The sequence below is a fragment of the Lutra lutra genome, chromosome 4, assembly GCF_902655055.1.
Source record: "Lutra lutra chromosome 4, mLutLut1.2, whole genome shotgun sequence".
Taxonomy (NCBI): domain Eukaryota; kingdom Metazoa; phylum Chordata; class Mammalia; order Carnivora; family Mustelidae; genus Lutra; species Lutra lutra.
The window spans coordinates 39656838-39667309 of NC_062281.1; the positions used below are offsets into that span (position 1 = coordinate 39656838).

A 10472-nucleotide genomic window follows, 5' to 3' on the forward strand; every position below is an offset into this window, starting at 1 on the left:
GTAACAAAACAAAACCTAAAAATCGTATGATCATTTCAATATATGCAGATAAAGTTAATCAACAAAATTCAACATACATTTATGATGAAAACTCTTCAACAGAGTGGTTGGTTATAGAGGCAACATACCTCAACATAAAAATGGCCACATATTACAAGCCCACAGCTAACATACTAACAGTGAAAAGCTAAAAGCATTTCCTCTAAGATCAAAGAACAAAAGAAGGATATCCCACTCTCACCACTTTTATTTAACGTAGTATTGGAAGTCCTAAGCACAACAAACAGGCAAGAAAAATAAAAGGCATCCAAATTGGCAAGAAAAAAGTAAAACCGTCACTATTTGCAGATGACATATTACATACAGAAAGCCCTGAAGACTCCATCAAAAAACTGTTAGAATAAATGAATTCATTAAAGTTGGAGGATATAAAAATCAATATTCAAAAACATGTTGCATTTTTATTCACTGATAAACTATTGGAAACAGAAATAAAAAACAATCCCATTTACAATTATGTCAAATAGAATAAAACAGCTGGGAATAAACTCACTCAAGGAGGTAAAAAGACTTGTGTACTGAAAACTATGAAGACATAAATAAATGGAAAGATATTCCATGCTCATGGATTGGAAGAATCAATGGTGTTAAGCTGTCCGTACTACCCAAAGCAAGCTAGATTCAATATAATCTGTAACAAAATCCCAATGGTATCTTCCGAAGAAATAGAACACATAATCCTAAAATTTGTATGGAATCACAAAAAACCTCAAATAGTCAAAACAAACTGGAGAAAGAAAACCAAAGCTGAAGGCACCATACTCCCTATTTCATACTGTATTATAAAGCTATAATAATCAAAACAGCATGGTATTGCCATAAAAAGACACACAGATCATGGAAGGTAACAAAAACCCATATATATATGGTTAATTAATTTACAAAACGGAACCAAGCATATACAGTAAGAAAAGAACAGTTTCTTCAATGAATGGTGTTCAGAAAAGAGCCAGATGTAAAAGAATGAAACTCGGCCACTATCTTACATCACACACAAACATTAACTCAAAATGGGCACACCTGGGTGGCTCAGTGGTTAAGCTTCCAACTCTTGCTTTCGGCTCAGGCCATGATCTCGGTGCCAGGCTCCCCCGCTCAGTGGGGATTCTGCTTGGGATTCTCTCTCTCCCTCTCCCCCTCCAGCCCCCTTCATCCTCTCCCTTTCACTCTCAAATAAATAAATAAATAATTTTTTTTTAAAAATTAACTCAAAATGGATTAAAAACTTGAATGCAAGACGTAAAACCTTAAAACTCCGAGAAGAAAATACAGGTGATAAATTCCCTGACACAGGTCTTAGTGATTTTTTTAATCTCACACCAAAAGCAAAAGTAACAAAAACAAGTGGGACTACATCATACTAAAAAGCTTCTGCACAGCGAAGATAACCATCAACAAAATGAAAAGACAGCCTACTGACTGGGAGAAAGTACTTGTAAATCATGTATCTAATAAGCCACTACTTTCCAACATGTATCAAAACCCCCTATACATCAATAGCAAAAAAAATTTAATTTAAAAATGGGCAGAGGAACTGAATAGACATTTTCCCACAGAAGACAGATAGCCAACAGGTATATGAAAAGTTGCTCAACATCACTCATCATCAGGGAACTGCAAATCAGAATCAAGGAGATGCCACCTCACATCTATTTGGATGGTTAATATCAAAAAGAAAAAAGAGGTAACAGGTATAGATAAGCATGTGGGGAAAAGGGAACCCTTGTGTACTCGTGGTGGGAATGTACACCAGTACAGCCACTATGGAAAGCAGCATCGAGTTTCCTCAAAACATGAAAAACAGAACCACCATATGACCCAGCAATTCCACTTCTGGGTATTTAAGAAAACAGAAACACCAACCTGAAAAGACATCTGTACCCCCCTGTTGACTGCAGCATTATTTACAACAGCCAAGATATGAAAACACTGTAAGTGTCCATCAACAGACGAATGGATAAAGAAATTGTGACGTTTTATACACGACAGAGTATTACTCAGCATAAGACAAGGATGAAATCTTGCCATTTGCAACGACATGGATGGACCTTAAGGATGTCACCCTAAGTGAAATACGTCAGTCGGAGAAAGACAACGCCACCTCTCTTCTTACATGCAGACTCTAAAGAAACAAAACGAGGTCAGAGAACAAATGGGGGTTACCGGAGGCAGGAGGTGGGAGGTCAGAGAAATGGGTAAAGGGAGTCAAATGTTAAGGAGGAAAAAAATAAATACAGTGCATTACTGACCAAGAGAAAACAGAACAGTCTTACACTGGGGGAAAGAAACTGCTTTCATCCTATCACCCTTGCTCCTAACTCTGCAAAGCCTCCCTGCTGCCCACAGAAAGTCTATGACCTAGTCTTTCAGGCTTTTACACTCTAGTATACTAGGGAAAACACTAGGCAGTAAGGATTAGGTAAGTACTATGTATTTAGTTCGTATCTTGTCCTGGACTTAAAGGTTAAGTCATAGAATCTGACAGCTAAAAGGAAACTATGGATCTTAAATGAGCGTATGAGACCACCTATAGGCCCCGACCTGTTGCTTTAAGGTTTACCTAAGAATAAATGGGAAAGCCCACTAAAAACCATCAATCATTCTACAAATACAAGCTGTTGGTTTTACTATCCAGTATTATCACCCAGGCCAAAATATATATATATGTATCAGTATTTATCGCACCAGAATTTCTCAGGATACAAAGAGAATCCATCAGGCTTGGGTACACTAGCACAGTGGGACTTTCAAAGTGAACCACTTGGTTATTTGAAAGGTCAGGTTGTAAAGCTAAGGACGCTAGCTACTCTGACATCTCTTATCCTTTATAATCTGATACATGGCCAACTACCTTATGAATAGGGTACAATACAAAGAGGCATTCAGTACATATGTGCTCAAAGGCTACATGCCTAAAACACACTTAAGTGATGATGAAAAGGATGACATAGACAAAGGCATACTCATCCCATGTGTCAAGTTCAGATGCTTTCAATTACCCGTATACCTCTTTTAAAACATTCAAAGAAAATCACGTAATCAAACAATGAAAGAAATTACAGAGGAAGAAGTTTTATGTGAATATTTCATGAGAAATTCAGGTCCCTGTGGTAAAACACATTCCATAAAAAATGGGGGCTTTATTTAGCCTAATGATAAGGAAACATTGTTCTGGTTGTCCTCCTCCCAGTAACAATCTCAAGATTCTCTGGGAAATGACTCATCCCTCTGCTTTGGAACTGGTGTTTTGAGCAAAGTTAATCCTATCCCCAGCTCACATCTCTCTCTAGTCAACAGTTTAAGGGCAGGAGAATAACCCAGACCTAAATTCATCGGAGATCCTCGTCACATATATATCCCTGGCCTGTTTGGTTCAGGGATGGACAGATAACTTAGGTTTGTCAAAAGCAGAATGAACCTCGGGATTTTTACAATGACTTGCTGAAAAGGTAATCAGAAAAGGAAGGTGTGGGAGGGAAAAAGAGATGTCAGAAACCACAGCATCAGAAACCACAGCACTGACGGTTTAAGCCAATTGAAGTCGGCTTACAACACGCAGGTCATGAAATACACGGACTTCCCTAGGACAGACAGCCAAAGTTTTTAGGAGCAGGCCAACAAGTTCGTAATTGTGTCTGAGAAAAATACTTCTGGGAACTGCGTCTATAATAGACTTTTTAAAAAAGGGTTGTTGTTAATGGTAAGGCTAGAAACAGAAACACTATTCTAACAGCCAAGTGAGTGCTAATGGGAGCCTAAATGAGGTGAACGATAGCGAGAAGAAGAAAGGACAGAATAAGGAGGTAATCTGGAGACAGAACAAAAACCGACAAGACACCGACAGCGAATCAAGGAAGAGATCATGGTGGCAGGAAAAACAGGTGCGGCAGCTGAGGAGTCCAGAGAGATGGTGGGAGAAAGGCTAGTGTGTGGGGGAACTTGGGGAGGAAGTTCATGGATTCTGGTTTAGAACAGGAAGTTTTGATGAAGAAAGAGTGGAAACCCCAGAAGACTATACAGCAATCAGCCCTCATCAAGTGCTCTATTATGCTCCCTCTGCAACCCACGACAGATCCGTCTTCATTCCCTGAGAAGATGGGTAATCATCTTACTTGTCTCTCTGAAAACATTTACAGTTATTAAGGGTTATATAATCATTCTACTTCTTTTTAGGCTAAGCGATTAACCTGCCTTTTAAAATAAACAAAAACTGGGACGCCTGGGTGGCTCAGTTGGTTGGACGACTGCCTTCGGCTCAGGTCATGATCCTGGAGTCCCGGGATCGAGTCCCGCATCGAGCTCCCGGCTCCACGGGGAGTCCGCTTCTCTCTCTGACCTTCTCCTCGCTCATGCTCTCTCTCACTGTCTCTCTCTCAAATAAATAAATAAAATCTTTTAAAAAAAAATAAAATAAAATAAACAAAAACTGGGGCGCCTGGGTGGCTCAGTGGGTTAAGGCCTCTGCCTTCGGGTCAGGTCATGATCCCAGGGTCCTGGGATGGAGCCCCGCATCGGGCTCTCTGCTCAGCAGGGAGCCTGCTTCCTCCTCTCTCTCTGCCTGCCTCTCTGCCTGCTTGTGATCTCTCTCTGTCAAATAAATGAATAAAAAAGTCTTTAAAAATAAATAAATAAAATAAACAAAAACAAAACTCTAACACAAAAATCAGAGGTGGCTCACAGATGGAAATATAAAAGCTAATAAAGCCATAAAGCTTTAGAAAAAATATACGAGAGTATCTTCACAATCTGGGGTTAGGCAAAGATTTCTCGGTTTATCTTTTTTTTTCTTCTTTTCTTCTTTTCCTGTATTTGAAAGTACTAACCAGAAAAAAAAAAAAAAAACTGACAAACTGAACTTAAAATTAAAAACTTCTGGGGTGCCTGGGTGGCTCAGGGGGTGAAGCCTCTGCTTTCAGCTCAGGTCATGATCTCAGGGTCCTAGGATCGAGCCCAGCAACTGGCTCTCTGCTCAGTGGGGAGCCTGCTTCCCTGCACGCCCCACCCCCACGCCCCACCCCCTGCCTACTTGTGATCTCTGTCAAATAAAAAATGAATAAATGAAATCTTTAAAAAAAAAGAACTTCTGTTCACTGGGGCACCTGGGTAGCTCGGTTGATTAAGTGTCTGCCTTTGGTTCAGTTCATGATCTCAGTGTCCTCGGATCCAGCCCCAGCTGGGCTCCCTGCTTAGCGGTGAGTCTGCTTCTCCCTCTCTGACTGCCCTCCTTCCCCCCACCGACCAGCACTTGTGCACCTGTGTGCCCGCCCCCCCCACCCCGTCTCGTTCTGTCTCAAAACAACAACAAACTTTTCATCAAAATATACCATTAAGAAAGTGGGTAGACAACCTTGCCCTGGGAGAAAACATTCACAAAATGAAATCTTTAACAAAGGACCAGAATCTGAAATATATGAAGAGATCTTACAAAGCATTAAGGAAAAGAAAAATAAAACCCAATTTTAAAAGAGGCAATTTCACAAAGGAAGATCTATGACTGACCCATAAGCAAAGATACACTGCCCCACATCGTCAGTCCTAAGGGATATGTAAACTCAAACGACCAAGAGCTGCAACTACATACCCACCAAAATGGCTACAATTAAAATGACTGACACACTGAATGCTGACAAGGATGTGGTACAACTGGAACCTCACACGTTGAGGGCTGGAGCGTAAAACAGAACCACGTTGGAAAATTGCTTGGCAGTTTCTTATAAAGCTAAACGTACTTCTACCCAATATCCAGCAACTCCACTGCTAGGTATTTAGAGAAATAAAAAGATATGTCCACAAAATGTCTTGTGCAAGAGGGGGGCCTGGTGGCTCAGTCGTTAAGCAGCTGCCTGCAGCGAAGGTCATGATCCCTGGGTCTAGGGATGGAGCCTTGCATTGAGCTTCCTGCTCAGCAGGAGCCTGCTTCTCTCTCTCCCCACCCACCTCCCCTCACCCCCTTTTCTCTAATAACAAAATCTTTTCTTTAAAAAAAAAAAAAAAAAAAAGGCTTGTGCAATAATGTTCAAAGCAGCTTTATCCATAATAGCCCCAAAGTGGAAATAACCCAAATGTCCATCATCTGGCAAATGGACAAATAAATTGTGATTTAGTCATACAATAAATATTCAGCAATAAAGCATCAAGCTATTAATATACTCCCAATTAACATGATTGAATTTAAAGGACAGTAATGCTAAGTGAAATAAACCAGATACAAAACACATAAAGTATAATTCCACTCTCAGGAATAGTAAAACTGTCGTTTAGGGTGAGGGTAAAGGGGTAGCAGGGATTAAGTGGAAAGAGACACAGGGGAACTTTCTGAGGTTTTGGAAATGTTTTCTAGGCGTGTGGGGTACACAAAGTGCATGCATTTGTCAGCATTTGTACACTTCTGTGGATTCCACCATATGTAAATTAAGCCTCATTAAAAGGAAGAAATAAAGAACTCATCTCCAATATAAACACCTGAAATCAATATGCTTTATTACTGGACTGAAGGAACCTTTTGTTATTCTAAAGCAACAGCAAAACACACCCAGAACTTTTAGAAGGTAAGAACAAGTGGAAACCGGCTGACTAAAAACATCACAGGGACCACAACCCCACCATGGGCCTGTATGTGAATCACTTATGCTCTCTGGGCCTCTATTTTTTTTAATTACATTATTTTGTCATCCATAAAACAGAGTTTAGAAAATCTACCTCACCAGGAATATGTAAAAATTGAGCGTATGCAAAGCATCTGGTATCATACGTGGCACACAGGGCCTTAGTAAATGGTAGTGGGGTAGGAAACAGCAATTAGAAAATGCATGACAAAGATCCACTTTACCTTTCTGGTGTAATAGGCAATCTTTTTTTTTTAATGAAGATTTTTAGTTATTTATTTGACAGAGATCGAAAGTACGCAGAGAGGCTGGCAGAGAGAGGGGAAGGGAAGCAGGCCCCCTGCTGAGTAGAAAGCGATGCCAGCCAAAGGCAGAGGCTTTAACCCACTGAGCCACCCAGGCGCCCCTGTAACAGGCAATAATTAATTTAAAGAGTTTTGAGTATCTTCCCATAGCCCTATCCTTTTTTTCATGAAAATTCTCCCCGCCTGGTAACTGACCCTATGCCATCCAGCTGGCTGGTGCAGTGAGAGGGAGGAAGAGGTGCCTTGCTCTCAGTGACCCTGCTCCTTCATCTTAGAAATGTTCATGTGATGGGGCGCCTGAGTGGCTCAGTCACTAGGCGTCTGCCATCGGCTGTGGTCATGATCCCAGGACGCTGAGATTGAGCCCTCTCCAGCTCCCCCTGCTTGTATTCTCCTTCTTTCGCTGTATCTTTCTGTCATAAATAAATAAAATAAAAACTTAAAAAAAAAAGGTTCATGTGAAACCAAGTTTTGGATAACCAAATTTATACGTAAAGGTATGAGTGAAACTCGCAAGTCTAAATTGTTTTACAAAATGCAAAAGACTTCTTAGGAACAGTACTAGTACTAAAGCCAGGTTTCCCATTTATTATTAGGTTTACCGAAGGGCACATCCTTCCAACTGCTACAAAGCTAATTATCTTTCAAAAGGCCATGCTGTTTCCAAATGCTACAACACACACAGCCGTAACTACTTTCCACAAAGAGCATGTTCAAACAGCAGACAAAGCATGCAGAATGCTCTCCTTTTCTCAAAGAAATGCTGTCTGGTTGGATTTCAGCCAACAACAGGGCTCAAGTAGATTTATCTTTCCTGTAGATCGTGTAAGTACATTTGCCTAATGCAGTGCCCTAGATTTTACAAATTACATTTGCTGGTGTACTTGCAAGTCTGCAGTTTTGAATATTTTCAAGGAGGACCCAAGACATTTATATACAACAGTCCATCTTGACCATCAATAAGAGCCCTATTCTGAGTCCACCTACCATCCTTTTGCTGTAATTTAAAATTTCTGTAAAGCATTTCTTGGCTCCTAGCGAAGTCCGCGTTGAGCCAAGATGCTGATGTTCTATCTGCATTCAGACTGCACAAAAAGAATTCACTCATAGCAAAGATCTGTTTGAAAGCTTTTAAGGCCAAAAAAATGTCTATTGTGTGGCCTGTGTAGGCACTGACTGAAGGAAACTTGAAACTATAAATAGCGCAGGGAACACCATAAACCTGGGGGAAAACGTTTGGCTTAATATGGCACAACGACACAATTCGACACGATGTTCGTATTACATCGAAAAAGTGACTATGAACCAACAACAAGAAAAAACTCTTTTATGATCAAGAATTTATTCTCACTAAAAAAGTTCAATACGCCGTCTTAGCACCATGATTTCCTCAGGATGCAGTGGTATCCACTGCACAGTGGCTCGGATCTAACTCCCCATAGTGATGTCACAAAACCCGAAATGCAACGGAATCCGACTCTGCTGGTGCATGCGGTCCTGGGATGCCAACAATCAACCTGGAGCAGGCACAGGGCCAGAAAGCTCCATCAGGTTTCCTCACTGCCCCTAAGAATCACTGCTCCCCAAACAAACAAGTCCTTAAAAGCTCCGACCTAAAAAAAAGGGAAAAAAAAAATCAGATCTGCTGGCTGTGTCCGGTAAGAAAGGTACAGGGATCACCTGTCAACGGGCAGGAAAGTAAGTGGGTGTAAAATGGCTTCCCGGGACGGACTGAAACGCAGTAAACCACAAGCAAATCCCTTCCTAGAGTAACGGCTTTTCACCAAACGTGGAGGGGCTCGGGCATCGAGCGATCCAAGAACCCGCCCCAACCGTCTCTCCTCGGGACCCGAACGCGCGCAGCAGACGGGTCAGCAAACCCGACGCCAGACAGGTGCGGGCAGGGAGAATGGGTACGTCCGGCCGCCAGGCTGACCGCAGTGGGGGACACGATGCACTCTGTCACCCACCCCACGACCCTGCCGGTCGCGGCCCACCGGGTGCGGAGAAGAAAGGAAGGGCTGGGAAACACGTGGTCAGCGGCTCCGCCGGGGGCCGGGGGCAGCAGGAGCACTTCTCCCGGAAGCGGCGGGCTCGGCCGCGGCCACACAGCCCCCGACCGGACCCCCGCCACAGGCTGGCCGAGCCAGGGATCGCGGACAGGCTCGCGCAGGGAATTAAGTTTCTAATAATACAACTTCAGGCAGATTAGCGCCGGCGTCGCCAGACACCGAAGCCACACTTGGCGTGGGGGGCGGGTGCAGGGCGCGCGGGGCGGGGGCCGGGGTGGGGGAGGGTCTCCCCGGCAGGTGCGCCCCCCGCGCGTCGTCGCCGCGCTCACCAGGTACCAGACGCCGAGCAGGATGGTGCCGGTGCGGACATGGCAGCACAGGCAGCAGCTGTTGGAGTAGAACCGCGTCCAGGGCGCGACCATCTTCATCGCTCCGGCTGCGGGCGCCGTAGCGCGAGCGCGCGCCCAAGTTTGCAGGAGCGTCGACCGCGTCGCTCCGGAATCCCTGCGCTGCCGCTGCCGCCGCGGGTCCCGCTCGCCAGTGGCCTACGCCTCCCCCGAGAGCTCCGGGCGCCTGCTGCAGCCGGACTCTGCGCTCCGAAGGCAGCGGGAGGAGGAGGAGCGGGAGGGGAGCGGGCCACGTGACCCGCGCCGGGGCCAGTGATGTCACCGTGGGCTCCAGCCAGCTGCGGGCGCCGCCGGCCCGGGGCAGATAAATCAATCATCCTGCACCACCACCCCGCACCCCTCCCCCCCCCTCCGCAGTCCCCGGCCGGTCCCGGAGCAGCCCCGCGGGGGAGCTCCGGGCCTCCCCCTCTCTCCTGTGGTCATTTTTGTAACTCTGTCCCGCGTTTTGGATTCTTTTATAGTCTCGTCAGTTGTGGTTTCTCCCCTTCCACTCCAGTTTTGCATCGTAGATGCAAATACTATCATTGTTATCTTACAAACTGCGAGAGGGAAAACTGCAGGGTGTGTGCGATTCCGGTCAACAGCAGTCCTTTGAACCCGCTGCTGGAGCCGGGAGCAATTTGTCTCCGCTCCCCAGCTCAATTACCGTGGTAGCAACCTTTTTCCCAGAAAATAGGATGTGTGTCAAGGACATCCTCGCTGTGCTTCGGGCAGCATTTTTAATCAGGACTGCAGCTCTGAAGAAACAATCATCAAGCCAATTACTACCGCATGGGCTCTGAAGGCCACAACACGGACCGTGATGGGGTACTGAAAGATAGGACTCCAGCTGGGGGTTATTTCCTCCCATTTGTTGTTTGGTCTCAAAGAACCCTCTGAACCCTCGTCCTGGGTTAGCATCTAATCACCGTTCAAGCCAAGCATCTCATGAGTTAATTAGTGCGTGTTTGGTTTTCGGACTTGGAGCAAGAGAAAAACTGGTCAGATTTAAATTTCTTTTTTTTTTTAAAGATTTTATTTATTTATTTGACAGAGAGATCACAAGTAGATAGAGAGGCAGGCAGAGAGAGAGAGAGAGGGAAG

The 10472-nt window shown here is 44.3% G+C and overlaps 1 protein-coding gene across 1 annotated transcript in view; it reads right to left on the reverse strand.

Annotated features, from left to right (window-relative positions):
* LAPTM4B (lysosomal protein transmembrane 4 beta) overlaps window positions 1-9560 on the reverse strand; it is a 78373-nt gene extending 68813 nt beyond the window's left edge. Inside the window, exon 1 of the mRNA XM_047725852.1 lies at window positions 9312-9560. Within this exon, the coding sequence (XP_047581808.1) occupies window positions 9312-9410 (99 nt within the window). The 5' untranslated portion in view covers window positions 9411-9560. The remainder of the gene's footprint in view (window positions 1-9311) is intronic.
* Between the last annotated feature and the right edge of the window lie 912 nt (window positions 9561-10472).